This window comes from Labrus mixtus, chromosome 6 (assembly GCF_963584025.1).
Source record: "Labrus mixtus chromosome 6, fLabMix1.1, whole genome shotgun sequence".
In the NCBI taxonomy this organism is placed as follows: Eukaryota; Metazoa; Chordata; class Actinopteri; order Labriformes; family Labridae; genus Labrus; species Labrus mixtus.
In genome coordinates this window covers 10,093,550-10,114,551 of record NC_083617.1, presented here as the reverse complement: position 1 = coordinate 10,114,551, position 21,002 = coordinate 10,093,550, and the positions used below count along the sequence as shown (strand labels likewise).

The 21,002-nt window shown below is 41.7% G+C and overlaps 2 protein-coding genes across 3 annotated transcripts in view; both read left to right on the top strand.

Annotated features, from left to right (window-relative positions):
• Positions 1-21,002, top strand: part of LOC132975393 (cGMP-dependent protein kinase 1) — an 86,158-nt gene that overhangs the window by 61,853 nt on the left and 3,303 nt on the right. For both annotated transcript variants that reach the window (XM_061039903.1, XM_061039902.1), the window contains exons 7-15: positions 2,278-2,372; positions 10,371-10,436; positions 12,948-13,022; positions 18,165-18,261; positions 18,353-18,492; positions 19,192-19,281; positions 19,880-20,021; positions 20,512-20,675; positions 20,845-20,967. In XM_061039903.1, the coding sequence (XP_060895886.1) occupies positions 2,278-2,372; positions 10,371-10,436; positions 12,948-13,022; positions 18,165-18,261; positions 18,353-18,492; positions 19,192-19,281; positions 19,880-20,021; positions 20,512-20,675; positions 20,845-20,967 (992 nt within the window). The remainder of the gene's footprint in view (positions 1-2,277; positions 2,373-10,370; positions 10,437-12,947; positions 13,023-18,164; positions 18,262-18,352; positions 18,493-19,191; positions 19,282-19,879; positions 20,022-20,511; positions 20,676-20,844; positions 20,968-21,002) is intronic.
• The window catches only part of gtpbp2a (GTP binding protein 2a), a 432,981-nt gene continuing 414,913 nt past the window's right edge, over positions 2,935-21,002 (top strand). The window contains exon 1 of the mRNA XM_061039904.1: positions 2,935-2,947. The gene's annotated coding sequence lies outside the window, so the exon portion shown is untranslated. The remainder of the gene's footprint in view (positions 2,948-21,002) is intronic.

Below are 21,002 nucleotides of genomic sequence, written 5' to 3'. Positions count from 1 at the left end.
GATGCCTGGTCTCTTTCATCCTCTCTCACAGCAGCAATAGGAGCTCCTAGAAAGGGGAATGGAGTCACTTTTATTTCATCTTTCTGTCATCGACACGTTTCTCTCTGAGCACAGATGTCACGCTGTCCTGTCCAATAGCAACACTGTTGAAGTGACTTTTATGGGATTTCTGCTATTGCTACTGTTCCTCTTCATTTTTCCATGCTCATCATCTTTGATTTTTCATCCTCTTTCTGTTCCTTCTTCCACACCAAGTTCAGGTCTATGCTTCCCTCTCCATCCTCCACTAGCCCTCTCTTCCATATACGGTAATTCAACCCAATTCCCAGTTGAAGAGTATTTGTTGAACCACAAAAGGCTTACCACGGCTTATTGGAGATGTCCAATGTGAGACAAGTTTGATGGTAATTAAAAATTCAGCCATAGAATCCCAATAGGTGGGAGAAAAGCTGTTTTCACACATGAACTCCTGAATATTGCAAGACACATGTCCCTCACTGCGTGAAAGTTTCCCTGTTGGATGGGGAGAGGAGGTGACTCAGGACGCAAGACAAGACAGAGTCCAAGTGCTTCGATAGTTTTGCCATTTTATTGATGATACATCAATGGAATTAAATGATTCATAGTAAAGAGAGAGTGGAGAAAAAACGCCCTCTCAAATGGAAAAGAGTATGGAGCTCATATATTACTTGTACCACGAGTGAGTCACTCACTGGTTGGCGCTATGAACGTCTTCATCTCTGTCCGCCTACGATGAATTTTCTTAAATAGTACATGCTACGTTCACACATCAGCTCGACCCGGCTTAATGTGGACATTGTACTTGGTGTCAAGTAAAGTCAAGGTGAAAAATATCGCGATTTGAATTCACACATGCAGCTCAAAAATTGGCAAATTTGGAGAATTTTTGTACATGTGTGAATATAGTTGACGGCCTGCCAGAACAACCCCCCCACACCCCCTCCCCTCCCCACCGGATTGCTGATGGACGGTCTACCTCCCCCCACCCCCTTGCTCTCTGTCCCTCTTCCTGCATCTTATCCCATCTCTCCCCCTATCCCTTTCCAAGCCCGGAGCAGTCTAGGCCTGTGAAGACTGTTTCGTCATGAGCCGGGGATCCGGCCGAAGATTTCTGCCTTTTAATAAGGCAGTTTTTTCTTACCACTGTAACTTTTGCTGCTTTGCTAAAGTGCTCATGATGGATAGGCCGGATCTTTGTAACATAGCAATAAGTAAGGTCTTTTACCTGCTTTTTGTAACATAACAATGAGTAAGGTCTTTTTACCCGCTCTTTTGTAATGTTAACAGACAAAGAGTAAGGTATTTTACCTGCTTCTTGTAAAGTGTCTCGAGATAACACTTGTTATGAGTTGACGCTATACAAATAAAAGTTGATTGATTGATATAGCTAAACATTCCCAACCACATTTCCTGGCAGTCCACATGTTCAGGATGTACTGTGTTGTACATGTCATTGTAAAGGATGAAGATGCCTCATGTCTTCTACTGTGCTTTAACTTTACTCTCCTTTGACCCCCCAAACAGATACAACCAACTTCGCAAGGTCGGCACACATACAGTACATCACATAACAAACCCACTCACGAGACATGAAAATAAACGCACACAACACTCCTGACCTTAACATTGCTTTCTGCTTGGCTGTTTCCACTTCTCTCACTTTGTCTCCATCCAGACCACAGACGGCGCACTCCGTCTAGAGGACATTCCGCCAATTTGGCCGTCTCACAACACATGCACAATGTGCCCTTTGGTCTCCATTTTTCTGAACATCTTAAAGTCTCTCTGCTGCTTCTTCTCTTCACTGTTTTTTTCTGCTCTCACATGATCAGATCAGAATCCTCATGCTGTCACTCAAGTGCAGGCAGCATTACAGTGTGCAGGATACGCTGCTACACCTGTGCAGCACTGACTATTGGATTAAGACAAGATCCTTCATTCTGTGAAAGGGCCGTCTTAATCCATTTCCTATATGATCTTCATAAGTGCCATTGCTTGATTTGTAAAGTGTAGCCGCACAGCACAGTCCCATCACTCACATGTCATCTGGCTAATGAAGTGGTCAGCCGCGCTTCCTAGATCCTAACAGAGTGATGCCTCACACAGGGCACCTCTCCTCTATATACGTCATTTTCTGTTTGGAAAGATTTATAAATCTAATGTTTTCTTCACGTTTAAAGCATCTCACCAACCTGTCACACTGCTCTTAATTTTTTTTTTTTTTCAACTCTCCTCCTTCTGTTTTTTTTTTTCCAGGTTAATGTGACCAGGGAAGACTTGCCCAATGGAGAGCCTGTCTATCTGCGCAGCCTCGGGAAAGGAGACTGGTTCGGAGAAAAAGCACTGCAAGGGTAAGATTGTTCCTAATAACACTGCCGCTTCCAATTGAAATCTTCTGTTCTCCTGCTGTTTCTGCCTGCTGCACTGTCACCCCACTTCCCTCTTGATTTTCACTTGCAATCTGTTTTTAATATCCTCCCTCTTTTCAAATAACATGTACCTGTCCGGACTTTTTTGCCTTCAATCAGATTCCCACATGTCCTTATTTTTTTCCACCACCACTCTTCTTGAGATAGGTAATCATTCTTTAAGTGCTTGGAAATACATCAAAGCAGGGACCACCCAACACAACTCCAGGATTCAAATACTGCTGCTGTTCCAAATATATAAGGATAGGGTCTACATTTTTTCATACAACATGCTGTTTTATTAGATACATTTTTTTTCTGTGACTGAAAATATATAGTTTAAAGACAAAAAAAAAAGGAAAAAACTAAGTGATTGTTTATAATTTCATTTTCTTGGCCTATACTTAAATTCCTCCTTTTCGTCAAGGAACAATGGGAGCATATGGGGTGCCGGTAGCCTAGCGGTTAGCACGCATGCCCAATGTACAGAGGCTTAGTCTTCAAGGCGGGTAGCCAGGGTTCGAATCCAACCTGTGGCTCCTTTCCCACATGTCATTCCCCGCTCTCTCTCTCTCTCTTCCCAGTGTCTGACTCTATCTACTGTCCAATGTCTAGAATGAATATGTTAATATCAATATGTTGAGGAAATAGGGGAGACTCTTTGCAAACACCATGTGACACTTATTTGTGTTATATAATGCTACTACTGTGTAAGTGCACCATGGTGTTTGACAGTCATATTGCATGCTCCCTGCTGAACACTGCTTTATTTAAACAATATTATCTATGGACTAATTACATTCTTTTGTCATTTCTTTTCACTTGTAGTCTCAAGGGTCAGAGCATTATGATCTCAAGGACATCTCCATGCTGTCCTTGACTGTTACAATGAATTTTCTGCCCTCTTTGCACATCTTTTGAAAACGTTTCTGTTAAATATGTGTGCATAGCTGTGAGCTGCTATTCCTAACACAGCAGTCAGATAAACACGTTATATATGAGTAGACCCCTGCATTACACACTTGCATGCAATGTGTTAGTCTGTGCCAGGAGCATCCATTCTAGCTGTTGAGATGAACTGAGAGGAGTTTGAAGTACCTCAGCTGTGTATACTGTAGGGATCAAATGGCTCATGGCAAATGTCAGTGCCATTTAAGCGCTCGAATACTTCCACTGAAACACTTCAGAGTAATCAAAGTATTTTATATGCCTGCTGAAGACAAAGAGCAGTTTCCCCTAAAGTGATGCCTTTACCCTGCTGTTCGTCCTGTACTGTCATGACTGTGCGTCTCCACGGGCGATGTTTTATTAAAACAGAGGCAGGGTAAAGATAGAAAGTAGTCTGACGTGTATTAAGTCTTCAAGGGGTCAGGTAGAAACAGAGAACACTCATGCACGTAGCCAGCAGCAGTGACAGCATGAAAAGGTGAGGATGTCGCCATCTCCTGGTGGCTTTGTGAGAAAACAACCTCGGATGATTTCTCAAGCTCTTAAGAGTTAAACTCCAAAAGCATTTAACGAACACGACGAACACAGAAATAGGCTCAAGATGAACAAAAGCAGTATCCGCTTAGAGTAATTATGTCAGCTTTAGTGTTCTCACTGGGTATGATTGTTCTCACTTTCAAAGAGGGCGATCTAAAAGTGATATTCATGCGACAGCTGGAATTGCACAGATGGCTGGGCTTTCCCCATATGTTATAGCTAATGACTATGGGATATAAAAAATGACACAGTTATGACATGAATGAAGGACTTGTAAGGCTCCAAAGGTTGATCTCATTGCAGTGGGAGAATACATTTGAGCCAAACATCGATTTCGGTCTTTTTGCACTTAAGAGATGTAGAAAATAAGCTTATTCATGAATCAGGAGCATGACACAAAGTAATAACTCACAATCGATTGAGCAGGTGTTTTCTTCTTGATGAACTATTTAATTCAGGGATTTCTTGTAAGTGTTGTTTGTTCTTAAAGGGGGACTGCAAAAATCTTCCTTCACCACTCTAATGACTCTATAACTGTGCACTGAAACTGTCTGAGTGACTATTTAATTACACAATATATCACGCGTTTCCTTTAACGTACCTACATGAATATATGTTGTTTTTCCCCAGATTAATAATTCAAGTACTGTACAACTTCTTCAAAGCACCTTTAAGAGCCTCTTTGTTTAATCATTCACAACATATCTCCCCCCACACACCTTTAAACAAAGCGTTCTTCCTCGCCTCAACATTTGCTTCGTATTGTTATTCTAAGTCGTCACGAGCAACGCCTTTTGTCTCCCGAGTGTCTTGAGCGAGAGAAGCCTTTTACAACGGCACCTTTGATGGTCAAACATGTCTCGCAAATTTAAATGATTGCGATGCCGGCCATCTTGGCAGCAGGCTTTTGATCAGAGGGCTCTTCTGCGCGGGGCCATCTCTCTAATTAGAAGTTAACTGTGTGTGTCCTCGCTCATGAAACTCAATAGCCCCCTACTCAAAGGCTACTCTGTCCATGTGAAGACGTTGCCTTTGATCTGTGAGAACAACATACAAATCAAAGCCTCTTCTCCTGTTGGCCATAATGGTTAGTTAGAGCCCGCGTGTGTGTGTGTGTGTGTGATACGGTATGTGTGTGTGTGTTCATTAAAGCACCTGAAGAAATCTTACATTGTTTCTCCAATAGGCCGTACAGTCCTTAATGAAGAGTGTGTATCTCACTCTGACAGGTGGATGTTCCAAGAAAAGATGGACTCTACTTTGACCTGTGTGTGGTGTTACATTGCTCCTGTCATGCTGCTGAAGTGTGAACTTTGATTTGGTGGTGTAGATCCATCAGTCGACAGTGAGAGTGTGCCCTGACCTCCCCGTGTCAGTGTACTTTTTTTTTATGTGTTGGTATCACAGAAGGTGTTCGGGTTGAAGATGAGACGTTGTCAAAAATAGAGGGAAGATTGTGATCTCTGTGACAAGAAAAGGAATGGTGTCAGAATTACACCAATTTCAGACCTCTGATATGAGGTTTTGTTAGAGGGGGCGTGTAACTACAGGGACAGGTGAGAAGATGACACTAATATGCCAGGTACCTTTTTTGTGCCTCATCAGTATTCATACTGAACCAACACAGTGGTCTTGTTTGGTTGTTTAAGGGCATCTGATGTGGAAAAGTGAAGCTTCTCTGACTTGAAGCCAAACAGGAGCCAGACTTTTCAGACTGGGGTGGCTGAACTGGGCCACTGAACTCTGCAGGGGTGGCCTGAAGTGTTAAGTACACACACAAATAAATAATATCTATCAACTGGAAACCAACACCACAGGTGTTTAAGACATTTCCTAATTCATTATTTTGTATCAATCAATCAACCTTTTTTTTATATAGCACCAAATCACAAAAGTTTTCTCATGGCTATAACATAGACCCCACTTATTATACTGTCCTTTTTTAAAGTCTCTTTTTCCCTTTGTCATGATGCTTAGGATGAAATGTGTGAAGCACCTTGATTTGCCTTGTTTCTGACATGTGCTATATGAAAAAAATTATAGTTTATAAAGAGACCTGACTCCACAGATTGGAAAGTGTCGCCAGACAAAAGTTGATTTTACCAGGCAGACACTTTCAGCAGAGCAAGACTCACTGGTAGGCAGCCATTTGCCGCAACCTGATTGGCCTAGAAAATGGGAACGAGGGAGAGACAGAAGGAGAGAGATGGATACAGACAGACAGGCAGACAGATTGATGGATACACAGCAACAGAAACATCAGTTCGGACAATAACAATATCAACTACCAAAGGTTTAAGGCTTTGAATGTCTGAGAATGACTTCAAGTGAATCCCAAGTTGTCTTTTTTTGGAAACATGCAGTATTTCTGTGTTGTAATCCCATTATGATCAGACAGGGACTGCTCCTTCAAAGTTTCCCACAGGCCAAAAATGTATTTTAGGTGTTGGAACCCAAGGGGGACAGAGGAGAGGAGAAAGAGAGGACAGAGATGGAGAAGTGGGTGGAGCAGTAGGGGAGCTGAAAACAGCATTACACATCCAGAGTCAGCAGCAGAGCCCTGAATCCATAAAAATATTCCACAAGTACGCGCAGCGCTTGCAAACTGATCCGTCAAGTAAATGTCCGAGCGGGGATTTGACAGTGAGAAATAATAAATACAAACACTGCCACAGAAGGTTTATTTTTTTGGGGGCAGGCCACTGAAATCCATTTTATGAACAAGAAACATTGAATCCAAGCAGTGTGTTTACACTCAGACATCTGAGACTTGAGTAAAAAAAAAATGTTTTTACATGATCCACAGTGTCTATGTTTGGTAAACATAGCTTATGACTGAAGTCAATGTTCAGCAGCTAACACTTTTGAATGTCTGAACTTGAAAAAAGGAATATGAATACTCCAAGAATTTGGTGTTTATGAGCCTTTCAGTTTTCATAAATTGGAGCCAATTTTATTCATGAATGTAAAAATGTCTTGGAAAGTGGTCGTACCCTGCAGCTATGTGGAAAGTGAATAATTTGCAGTTAATGGAGAAAAGCTGCTCAGTCATTTGCTTAAGTACTTTGATTCAGACCTGTGAAGTCTCATACACAGCTGCAGGCCCACCTGAACACCCGCAGTCTCAGAATCGAAGCACACACACACACACACACAGACAAACACACACACACACACACACACACACACACACACACAAATGATTGGCTGTGTCTCTCCTTCTGGCCCAAGCTCTGACCCCTGATTTGCCTCCCCCCCCCTCCCCCCCCCCGCAGCCCAAAGCTACTGCCCCACTTTCGTCCCTCTGCGATATTTTCATAACCCCCTTCCCAGGACATCCAGATCACTGTCCAATTACCAGGTTGCTTCCAACTATTAACTGGAAATCAACGCCGCAGGCCGCTAAGGACATTCCTCACACAGCAGTCAGCTGCTTCTCGTGCGTGTCTCTTTCCAATGCATTTCTTGTTAGGCCGCAATTAAAAAAAAGTGCGTAACCATCTTTGGCCTTGTGGAGGACTTAAGCCAGGCAGTGTGCGAATAAATCATTCGGACAGATAGTTAGCGATTGTGTTTCACATAAAACATGGCTAATGTCAACGCAAAGGCACACTCAGTAACATTGGAGCAGCAGGGGAAAGGTGTAACAAGCTCAGATATGAAAGCCTTAGGAGCTCTGAAGGATGATTCATGCTTACATAAGGACTTTTTAAATACAACCTGAAGTGTTGTGCTGTTTAGTTGTAACACCCGGATTAGCAAATGACACGAACACCAAACACTTTCCTTTAACTGACAAATCAACTCGAGTAACAGATTGTGGCTGCCGCTTTAGTTTAAGCTCATTATCACTGATGAGAAGAGTGCTGTGCGTGTGTGTGTGTGTGTGTGTGTCAACTTCAGTTCAATATGTGATGATTTTAAAAAGAGATGTGCCATCTGATATACCTTGTTTATAAGTTAGACTAAAGGTGACTGGGTTGCTTGAATCCCTGGCATCCTTGAAATATCGACTTCACTTTTTACCTTCTATAGAGAGGCACTTTTGTTTTGCCCTTGGATACAAACAGTGTATGACATGAATTTAAAAACTTGTTCAAAACGCTCCACTGCTGCGGGTAAATATGTGGAAGATGTGGCGGTAGCGTTTGAAAAGTGTCTACAGCCGGGGGATTGTCAATTTTTTTTTTTAGATTATCAGCTGGCCCTTTGACAAGCATGTGAACCTCAGCAGACATGAACAGGGCGAGCGGACTCAGTTACTCAGTTTATGAATATTTAGATTATCATCGGATCAAATGTATGTGATGCTTCTCTTCAGCCTTGGAGAGTAGTGAACTACCAGTGAACTATGTAATTAAACAAGAAATGAAGTTACATGTTTTAGTAGCTTTGTCAATTATATTCATATTTTTAATCATTTTTTGTCATCTTAAAGGTGCAAGGAAAAAAGATGTAAAAATATTTGTTTAATAATGTATGACTTATGTAGTTGTACTGGGTATTTAAAAGATCCAGTTTTTTTTCAGTAGTACATATACAGTACATCATTCTTTGCTGTTTTGGCCTCGTGGAAAGCCCTGATGGGATGGTTTAGTTTCAGGAAGGTTAAAAGTATCAGAGGTATTCCAGCCAGCTGATTTGAAGCTGTTTAAACTATGGCTTCAGTTTTTAATGTTCTAAGCCTAAATTTGTAATGCCCAAGGTGTCCACTTTTCACAAATTTCTATTTACTGGTATTTTTTTTTTTTTTTCATTTTAAGTATGACCAATGAAAAGGTTGCCGTTTTTTTTTTTTTTTTTTTTTTACAATAAACTCAACTGAGTGGCATTTTTCTGCTAGCATATATTTTATATATATATATATATCTTTTGTTTAAATTTTGTGTCACATGTAACCTTTACTGTTGATTTGGCATTTGTGCGCCTGCCATGACCTCCGATCATAATCTGAGTCACTGCTGTCTTTTGAAAGCCTTGATTACTTATTGAAAAAAAATATATACATATATATTGTTATTTTTTGGGTTTATTCAATTGAGGGTGCAGAAATTTAAAATGCAGGTGCATGAAACCTTTTGCACCCTCGTAGAACTGGGCCTGTAGTACAAAGATATCTACGGCTTACAAAGACATGCTTTTAAATAAGTTACCACACCTGCGTCTCTCGTTATGTTTCACACTCAAACTTCTCATCTCATCGTCTTGTGCGATGTTGATAACTCATTACCACTGACTGGCACTCATCAAGAGCCTGTTCCCCAAACTAATTACAGCATAATAACAACCATGTCTTCATCCAGACTGGGGCTTCTGTTGTGCTTCCCTCTATTAACCTGCTTATTAATAATGTCAGTACTGTGCCTATGTAAATGCTATTGCATGCAGTTGTGTCCAAACAGGAGAGCAGGTGGAGCCTTGTTTGCCAGAGCATTGAGTTAAGAGAGGATGCAGGTCTTAAGAGCTTATCAGAGCTGAATGAAATACAGTTTGGGCCGTGTACCAGGCCGAGGGCCCCTACAGTCATCTGCTACTAGATCCCCAACACTGCATCCCTCTCCTCTCCTCTGTAGTCCTCACCTTTCAAAACCCGTTGTTCCCCCACCAGCTGTGACCTTTACTCAGAGGGGTCAGCACACAGACTGTGTGGAAGTGTGTGTTTTCAGGGGTTGCTGCGCGTGTGTGTGTTTAGAAGAGGGGAGGGCCGAGGGAGTTGACATAACATGAGGGGGACTTATCACCTCAGCTCATTGAAATAGGTTGACAAATGTCTGAGTTCAGATCAGACACAGAGAGAGAGAGATGTCAGAAACCGTTGGCGCCCTGTTTTAAGTTTTTTAAAACACGGATATGAAATTCATCGACTGGGTGATATTTTTTATGTACTGATGGGGCACGAGACCATCTGCTTATGGGACTTCCCCGGACTAATTTTCTCCTCTTTTCTTTTTTTTTTAGCATAATAGACTTAGTGAAATTGGTTAACACTTCAGTTGAATTGGATATTCATGTACAAGAGGAGCAGATGTGTGTTTTGTTAAAGGGGGCTGCCCTGCTCAGCGTGCCGGTTCACAGTTAAAGCTTATCGCTTTGGGACTTTTCAAAGTAAAAGATGGATTCTTGGGACACAGACTCGGAGGATACATGCGATTGGGGCGACTCCTCTGAAGAGGCGCCATCATCGGAGGAAGACCAACCTGACATCAAATGCAATAAAGAGTAATGTCGATCATGCGGTGATGTGTGTTGCCTGTTGAGAGTGATGATTTCATTGTGTGCCAGTGCCATTTATGGAGTGAATAGAGTCCAGGACATAGCTGATGATGTACAGGTTCGACTGCCTCCATCGTCAGTGCTCTGATCAGACATTTGAAATGAATATTAATGTGGTTGAATAATGGCCTTTCGATGTGTGATCACTGACTCCTGAATGTGTTGTTTTATCTGTTTCTCCAGGGAGGACATCAGGACAGCCAACGTCATTGCAGCAGAGGCAGTCACCTGTCTAGTCATCGATAGAGAGTGAGTATTAATAAAGTGCTTAATATTCCTTTGGTTATTTCGGCATTAAAGAGAAATCAACAAAAGCCAGAGGTTCAAGAGCTCAATGGATGTGAAGAGCAGCAATCTTGAGTCCCCCAGTTCTTCTTTCTAAAGCCTTTCTTTCCTGTGTAAAGCACTTTTAATTGCCTCCGTGTTCTTAATTTGCAACATAAATAAAGCTTCCTTGGCTCATTACTGTCAGGCGAGGACACTTTCCTGGAACAGGCTTCACTATCACTACTTTACTGAGACATTAAAAACAAGCTTTTACACCTCAGGGGGAAAACACGGACCCAAAATTGAGTGTCACTGCTTTCACGAGGTCGGTTTCCACCCTTAAAAAGTCAACTTTTTGCGAAAGTAACCAATCAATTCTATTCAAAGAGAAAGCAAGGAGTTTGAATTCATAATGGGTTAGAGATTTGCAGGATCATGCTTTACCTCACTGTACTGTACTGCTTTGTTGAATGCCTTATTGCAAAGCGACCTCCATCGTCACCTCCAATCAGCTGATCATGTCGAGTTCCTCACGCAGCAATTCCCCGATTCTCATGGAAACATCTTCCCAGCATAAATACTTCTGTTGATGGGATTTAGTTAATGATGTCAAGTGGGCAGCTGTGAAATGTTTCAGTAATCCTACAAAGCCTCCAGGAAAGAATTTAGATCAAGGCTAGATGCGTAGCAGAGAAAGATTATTAAAGATTTATTTTTCAGCTTTATCACTTGCAATGGCTGCACCTCAGGTTTTGTTCTTTCCTTAGATTATGGCAACAGTTTCTTGACATTATTTATTGATGGTTTCATTAATAGGATACAATTATACATAGACGAACTGAAAACAGCCATTCAATTCAAGTATCGTAGTGTTTGTAGCTGATGCTAATTTGCTACACCAGTACCTTGAAGGGCGTTCGTGTTCATTTTAGTCTGTGTTCTAAACTGTTTTTAGGATAACGTTCTGAAGGAAGTTAACCAAATAAAGTTTAAATGAAGAACCTAAGACACATCTCAGAGCATCTCTGTGCATAACTTGAAGCTGTGTGGAGAGTACACAGAGACAGATGGACATGTAGCGTGGGGAGGAGATTGTAGATGATATCAGCTTACCAAGGGCCTCCCTCTGCCCTCAGGGAACACAGCAAGCACAAATGGGCCATCCACAGCTAGTGGAGGGGATAGTGAGTGAGTCACAGAGCACAGGTGATTACCACTGACTCTCACTCTGCCTCTCGTACAAGCAGCTCGTGCTGTCACAGCCCAAAAAATTAACTGTGTGTGTGTGTGTGTGTGTGTGTGTGTCACCAACGTGGCTAGTTTTTGTGCAGCTGCTATAGTAGTTAATGTTCAAGCTTGTGTTCATTTTTGTGTGCAAGCGTGATGCACTAAACTAAAAAGTGAAGCTTAAGAGGTAAGTTAAGGATATTTACTGAAGCTGTGCTGGAAAAGGGGAATGAGATAGACACAGACTGAATGATACATGGAATAAAACTTAACAGCAGGGAATCAGCATCTCAGTACAATAGAAACTGTAAGCAGCCAGACTTTGTTTTTTTTGTTTTTTTTTAAAGGAAAGCCAAGAAAAAAAATCCCCACTCGCAGGCATTATGGTCTCAACAGGAGAAAACACCAGATGTATTCCATCTTCTGGCTGACAGCTTGATGAGCCTTGTGCAAAAATCGTCTCAGTTATTTGTTCTTTCAGGATGTTTTTGGAGTCTTTAGCATACGCAGCCATGCTTCAGAGAGAAATGAGCCAAAACGGAGCTATTTTTCATGTAGCAGCTCCCCCACCCCCCCTTGAGTGCAACTTTAGAGGATTTTATTTCAGGGAGTGGGCCTATTATGCAGCTTATTACTCTGCGGTCAACCTTTCATTTTAATTTAACTTTCATATCCTGCTTGATCATACTAATGAGGATTTATTAAGCCCTGGTATTTCGGGCAAGGTAATAGCTTTTAATGTTATTATTAAGGCCTGAATACACTGCCCTGTTTCTTACATCTTCACTAACATGTTACTGAATAAATGTTGTCTTTGGAATTTCACGAGTGTTCATTTGCATAATATCCAACAAGTTCTGTTTTCTATTCATATTTTTAGAATAGAATCTTATAAGTAATTAAAAATAAACACATGTATCCCTCTCAGCCCTCATCTGCTCTCACAAGTGTTTACACTTCTTTGACATATCTGTTTTCTCGTCTCGGTTAATTTTTAGAGGCTTGTCTCTAAAAGCTGACTGATGAATATTTAATAGTTACCGGCAGTGTTGTGTTTTATGACGGTGTGGTCGTATATTGGACCAGCTTCTTGTACCGCTCTCCTGCAGTGTACTTATTCCTTCCTTTTTTTTTTAAACTGAAAACTTTTCGTTCAGTACAGAGTGTAAGTGGAGAGTATGTTTCTTCCTTCATGTTGGAGATATTATAGGTTATCAAACCTTAGAAAAGGTTGTGCTGTTATAACATTCACTGTCTGTTTTTCAGTTCATTCAAGCACCTGATCGGAGGCTTGGAGGATGTGTCCAATAAGAGCCACGAGGATGCTGATGCCAAAGCCAAGTAAGAAAATTACGATTTATTTACGTGAATTCATTCATTGAAATAGCAATTATGAAAGCTAATCGTATTGCTTTGGGGAAGATTAGGCTTTAAGAGGTCTTTTGCAAATGAATGTTCCAGCTCAGTAACCTTTAAAACGTTTGCACAACAACCACGTCTGCAACATTTTAAGCAGAGACGTGCTCCAGGCTGGACATTAATGCATTGTGCCTTTAGGTCTGTTATGTAACAACACAATACCCGGGGTGGCAGGCCAGAATCAGAAGCTATGACCTCTGCCTCTATTTCTGGAGGAATTAATATGTACACTATTTACCGTCGCTATGGAAACAAGAGACTGTTGAAAGCACAGGGCACCTTGGCAATGAGGCGGGCATCTTGGGGTTCAGACGGCTACGTGTTGGCATAATCTGATACCTCGCTCGCTCGCTCGCTGCCGTGTTGTGAGTCAAGGTGAGGAGAAACGAGAAGCCGGTAATGACAGCTTACACAGAGCGGGAGGGCAGGGGCAGATTATCACCTCAGGAGTGGGACGAGAGATGGACAGAGTGAGGAGAGGCAGGTAGTGAACAAGACAGGGGGGGGGGGGGGGTTTGCTACAATGCTTTGGATTTCAAGCTGACTTGCAGAGTGTCAGTCAACTTCGGGAATTTAGGTAGCGAAGAGCAGAGCAGAACATAACATCAGTCACTTTGACACACGCTCGAAGGACAGAGAGGAGAGAGGTTTAATGCCCCTTACAGCTTGTTACCGCTGACGTGGGTGATAGGAGGAACCCTGAAGTACCAAATGTCTAATCATTTTCAACATCCCTTCGTCTTCAGGGTCTCTTTTTAAAGATTGATGTCATGCAAATGAGCAGTATTAGCATGGCCACTAGTTATAAAATAGAAAACCTTCTCTCTGCAGTGAAACAAAGCCACTCTCTCTCTCTGCTCACCTTTATGCGTTTTTTTATAACCTGGTTAAGGTAGTGTCACAGTAGTGTGCTGTGTGTGCTGTGTGAGGGGGAATGGGGGGCATCAGTACTGTAACTATACTTCAAACTACAGCTGCTGTCTGCGAGGCTGACGGGTCCTTTCTTCAGTAACCTCCCTGCTCTGTGCTCTGTGCTCTGTGCTGCGTGCGCACAAACTATACAAAGTGCAGTGAAAACAACCGTTACAGCTGTAAAGCTTCACCTGTATTTCTGGATGCACTGAACAGAAATTAAAGTATTTGAAGAAGTGAAAGGTAGAAGAATGAAACAGAAAATTCACCCACAATGAATGAACACAAGCTTATTTTACATCTTACCACAGCTGCAGGAGTCTTTTTAAACATTGCAATGAAGCCATTGTCATTGTTATTTTTTCACTCTTTTGTTCCTACAGTGAATACATCCACAGAACATTGATTAAAAGCAATATTATGGAGGAATTTGGTTTGGTGCGATTTGGTGCCCACTGAAGGTCTCTGAGTGCAACTGCACTGTGATAAAACAGATGGGACCTGTGGCTGCTAAACCTGCTCAAATGAGAGAGGAAAAAGTGTGCAATCCACAAAGCACGGGCAAAAGGTGAAAAACATGCAAACTTCACTGCCAAGCAGACAACATCCTGCCCCATTAGCATCTATGTAAATGAGGGAATATTTAAACGTTGGTGCAAAATCGCCCCCTTACTCTGCAAATAAGTCTGATGTTGCAAATATCTTCCAATTCATAGAGACCAGCCCTCATTGCCACAGGAAGCTACAGTGGTGCTATTTAATGCTTTTAGATCTGTGTAATAAATAGCTGTAATTTCTCTCTCTCTTTACTCAATCTCCGTTTACTCAAAGACAAAAGGAGGGTATATTGCACTCAGCTGGTTCGGAACTGTGGGACAATAACAGTATATATAGGAGATGTCAGGTGGAATTGATTTCCTGATCACTGGAAAGTTAGCAACTCTGTATGACTTTAAAATAACTGATCTGTTAAAGAATGTAAAATATTACTTTCACATTACTATTATGAACACAACCAGGGGTTAAATCGGTCCGGGGCTGTAGGCGACTTAACACTTCATCCACCTCTGTTGAAATGGTCTGGAGCCGATACGCACAAGGATGAAGACGGAGCAGTTAGTGGAGGCAAAAGGACAGTGCGAGAACTAATACCATAAAACCGTGAGAGAACCGTGGCCTGCTGGCAATGTTACATATATTGCTAAAAGCAGGCGCCCAGGGCGCGCTGTGGAAATAGGAGAGGTGCCATTCTCTCCTATTTCCATAGAGCACAGAAACTTATTGTGCTATTAGATTGACTTTGAAACTATCATGTAAAGTGGAAAGGTTAAATGCTTCAAAGGCAAAATAACTGTAGCATTGGACTCTTTTGCTTCATTTGCCATATAGCTTATGTTACAAACCTTTTTACATAATGTCTTACCTCCCTAGAACCCCCCCCCCCCCCCCCTGAAACTTTCTTGAAAAGTTATTTTATATAACTGAAGATGGATGAGCAAAATAAGACCCAGTGCACGTCCCACCAATGTTGATCAGGTGGAGGAGTTCAATAAGCAGGGGTTACCGGTAAATAAAAAGAGCCATTTAATTAGAGTCATCTTTGAGGTCAGAGACGCTGTCCTCTCCTCCCTCTCCCTTGAGTCTAGACCAAGAAGAACCAGAGCAAAGACACACACACACACACACACACACACACACACACACACACACACACACACACACACACACACACACACACACACACACACACACACACACACACACACACACACACACACACACACACACACACACACACACACACACACACACACACACACACACACACACACACACACACACACACACACACACACACACACACACACACACACACACACACACACACACACACACACACACACACACACACACACACACACACACACACACACACTTGGGGATTGCATCATTTTTTTATGATCTCATCCGTTCACTGATACAGATTATCACCCACTGGGTGCTACTTGACCTGCACTTTGTATTTCAGTGGTAGGAATGGATCTGCCATGTAACAGCTATGAGCAACATGTCATTAAAACCCTTAAAATACATTTACTACTAACCATGGATATACTTAAGGGTTGGATGCAGCTAAGCTCTGTGTAAGTCTCGTTCAAAGTCATGGTTTAGACGTACATTTAGGTGAATCTGTGGTTGCAGTCCCACTGGGTCTGCTGGCCGGTATCATATTCCATTTATTGCCTCAGACACTGACACAGACAGGAGTCTTTCTCGGCCCATCTGAAGAATGAATCAGTATGGACAATGAGATATGTTCTCAGCCTATCTGTGGACACATCATCTGTGTGAGAATTGTTGTTGCTGCTCTAGTTGATATCTTAAATACTATATCTGTCATTCAGCTTTCCTGTGTGTCCTTGGTTGAGACGAAGTGAGACTGGATGTATTTTTTTCCTGCATGAAACCTTGATTACAGTTTGTTGAAGTGAACTGATAACAGTTGGATTCAAGGTTGTTTGATTCTTTTCCTTTAGAGAGGAGTCTTCTAACTTTGGATGAATGCGTTAATTCTTCCATTTGCTACATGACACAAAAGATTCAATTTGTTATCGGCTTCAATATGAGGCTTTGTTCACATGTTGGCTCCTCACCTTGATACTTCTAATAGAGCGACACTGCCATCTGCTGGCCAGATAAGACTATTACTTAAAAACGTTTCTTCAAAGCCACACTATACTGTTGGACAACCACTCATTACTTAACCATTTCTATCTTGTAAGAGTTTGAGACCCATGTCATTAATGCAACTCAAACAGCACATGTCCACACCTCTTAGCTCTTGTGTTTATTTTCCATCTCCATGTGCGTGCCCATAAATCTACCAATGCACACTTGTCAGTCACCCTGACATTAATGATAATCCTATCCAACATGCAGTTAGACATGTACACCTGGTTACTTTCCTCCTGTCCTTGTCTTAAGCAGAGAGCATTTTGGGATTTGGAGTGTATTCTGGGCTGGTTTCCAGATTATGGGAGGGGAGAAAGAAGATAAAAGGATCACCTGTGAATCCTATGTGCTTGTAGCGGTGCCTCTATACAACCACAAATAAACAGTGACTGTCCTGGTAACCTGATGTGTTTCTGTGAAACATGGAGCTCAGTAACCTGACAACACTGGGCCTGCTGGTACGCAGCTTAGGAAAATAGTTGTATCCTTCTCGCTTAAAGTGGAACCCATTTTTTATCTTGTGGATCTGACGGAGTAAATTCTCTTTCCACATCTCAAATAACCACATAAGCTTTTAATGAAGTCAGGCAAATGCAAGAGTCCCAATTCCCTCTTCTTTTTTCTTTTCTTTCTTCAATTCAAACCCAGTACAGCACCCGTAAAATGAGTCATTGTTTAACTTCTATGTTTACATAATCTTAATCCTGACTGCTTAGCGAAGGAAGTCTTCTGTTATATCTAAACAAGACTTGGTTGTGGGGAAATATTTTTGATAACTGCATTATAGATAAGCGTCTGCATTGGCAATGTGGTCCAGTCTGGATGACCCCCTCCCAAAAAAAGAAAAAAAAAGGGTACCCAGGTTTAGATCTGTCCTCACTGATCTAGACACTGAGCTGATGTGACATTGTCTGGATCAAACAATAATCACAGAAGACACAAACGGAACATTTGGCGATAAGGGATGGACACGTGGAAACAATGTCCTCTGTTGTGAACGTCTGCTGTGACATTTTGGGGGGGGGGGGGGGGGGGGGGTTGGTTGAAGGCAGAGCCAAGGCATGTCTTTGGAGAGACAGCTAAGTAGCGAGCAGCTCGTGTGACCAATGTCCCACCTTTGTTCTTTCTGGGCACAGATAGACCGTGTTGAATGGAAGGTCAGGAAGGTTTGAGGTGGGACTAAACACAAACACATCCTGTTCACAGGTTCCTAGACACACACACACTAACTTCCACATCCTCAATAACATCCTCCATAGCTTAATACGCGGTGACTCCACTAAGATTTACAAACAGATGAGCTAAAAGGAGAGGCGTATGATTTGTCTCAGGTTGTTTAAAGTTGATTATCTCTTCTTTCATCCTCTAATCCTTGTTTCTCTTTCTGTGTCGTTTCCCTTTCTTTCCTCGGAACTACAGGTATGAAGCGGAGAACGCCTTTTTCTTCAATCTAAACCTAGCTGACTTCAACATCATTGACACGCTGGGGGTCGGCGGCTTTGGACGTGTAGAGCTGGTGCGTTTCTTTTAAAAATCATATGAAGTAGTCTGGCTGTTTCTGTATCTTAATATGTGGGCTGATCGTCTTTCATTCCTTCTCGCTGCAGGTTCAGCTCAAAAGTGACGAGAACAAAACCTTCGCCATGAAGATCCTGAAGAAGCGGCACATTGTTGACACGAGACAGCAGGAGCACATTCGCTCAGAGAAACTCATCATGCAGGAGGCGCACTCTGACTTCATCGTTAGGTACACATCAAGAACAGCGATATTAAACACTGATATAAAAGCAACATATTTCTCAAGGAGCAATAATTAATCACCTCAGAGAACACAGGGTATATATCAGTGGTGTAGTGTAGGGTATATGCTGGTAAATGGAGTATAAATCCCCTCTGATTCACACCAATGATTGATTGACAATATCCGTGGTATGCTGCAATTATTTTCCTAGGATGATGAATGGATGACTCTCCCTACTCTGTCTCTAATTGGCTCATACGGATTAACTAAATATTCAAAAGGAGTCTTACATGTCACTGTTTATAACAGAGGCAGATTGTCCTCTGCCGGACTGGCCACATAAAAAAAGAGTTACCCACTTCTTTAGGCACCACTACACTACTGGTCTCTATACCACAGACTGTCTCTGTGGAGTTTGAAGAGTTATCTGTCTTGTTTGTGAAGTTTCCCCTCATGTGCAAGTCAAGTATATCAGACACAATTATAAAAGTACAGAAAGTGAACACAGAATGTGATCATATGAGATTTTCTGTCTCCCTGTGATGATTCTGTGATACCCATGTGACCCTAACACGTTTTGTTTTGTGTTGATTTTGTTTAATTTCATTGTAAGAATGTTCATTGAAATATTCATTTAGCTTTGCATGTTAATTAAGAGCACTTCTCCCAATAGATGTTCATGAAACATTTCTTTTGTGTTTTCAGACTCTACAGAACATTCAAGGACAGCAAGTACCTCTACATGTTGATGGAAGCGTGTTTAGGAGGAGAGCTGTGGACCATTCTGCGAGACCGGTCAGCTCAATTTCACCATTTTTCAGATTCAACTGAGATGTATCACAGTCACTGTGTCATATTTCTAGTTTACGGACGATACATCCAAGAACTACAACATGGAAAGAGAAAGTGTCACAGCTACAGAAACCTATTTGAGATAAACTTTGTAGGTTTGTCAATGGTTCTCCATCAAGTTTTACAGTTTATGTCTGTTGGTCACATTAAGCTTTCACATTTTGCTCTCTGACATTTATTTCATAGAGTTAATATGTCAGGAGTGAACTCTGCAACAGCACAGTTCTAACTTTATAGATATATTTATAGCAAGTGTGCTCCAAATATGGTCAATTGCTCTATATTGTAGTACTTGTAAGTTTCAGCCGGACAGAGTGCAAGGGTAATTTCCCTCAAGGGGACGATAAAAGTAAATCTGATCTTAAATCAAGGTGTTGAAATTCAGGGCTAATTTTATGGAGAGTGTATTATATACTTGAACATAGTGTCCGTGAAGAATCTACTATGGGAATATGCAGAGAGAGGAGCTTCGAGAAGTCGGTGGTTGGTACAAGAGAAGATGATTGTTTGTTTCAGCTGTGTTGTCTTGGTGTGTTTCCAGGGGTTCATTCGAGGACTCAACCACCAGGTTTTACACCGCATGTGTGGTGGAGGCCTTCGCCTACCTGCATTCCAAAGGAATCATCTACAGAGACCTCAAACCAGAGAACCTTATATTGGACCACAGGGGATATGCCAAACTGGTGAGAGATCATTAGAATTACAACATAAAAAAAACTCTTCTTCAGTGTCTTTGCTGAAGGTCAGAAACGCTTGCTAATGAGAAAAACTCTCTGTCCTTTCTATGATGCCGAGATGATGAATCGGATGAAATTTGAACACTTGCCTCATGCTGGCTGTAAACTAAAGCATAAATATAGAATAAAGAAAGGCGTAATTGAGGTTAAGTCGTGTTCTGTGTTTCTTGGGGTAGTGCCATTCCCCTCACTCCTCATGGAGAAACCAGTTTGTAGCTTTTGGCAGATCAGCAACCAGCTGCTCCCTCCTTCTATCCATCATGAATACGCATCAAGTGAATAGTTATTCACTTGAAACTGAAATGATGACACAGTTTCCAACTTCACTATCTTTATAACTAAAGTCTGATAAAAATCAGGACAAAATAAATAGGATTAATCTAAATGATTCCTCAGCTCTGTCAGTCTAACCAGAAGAATCTTTCTGTTCCGCCAGGTTGACTTTGGCTTTGCAAAGAAGATCGGCTTTGGGAAGAAGACGTGGACATTCTGTGGGACGCCAGAGTATGTAGCACCGGAGATCATTTTAAACAAAGGCCACGACATCTCAGCCGACTACTGGTCGCTAGGAATCCTCATGTTCGAACTCTTAACTGGCAGGTACACACAAGCCTGGGCATGTCGATCAAAATAATATAATATACCACCTCAACCAATGAAAAACCATTCAGAAACTCTGCCAACACCGTTTAATGTGACTCGATGAAATTGATCTATACATGTGCATTTGTCACTCAAGATTCATATCTGTGCCTCTGTTCTATCATAGCCCTCCTTTCTCTGGCCCGGATCCTATGAAAACCTACAACATCATCTTGAGAGGCATCGACATGATCGAATTTCCAAAGAAAATTACCAAAAATGCTGCCAACCTAATCAAAAAGCTATGCAGGTGAGTGTTGACGTTGAAGCCATTTAAACTTAAGA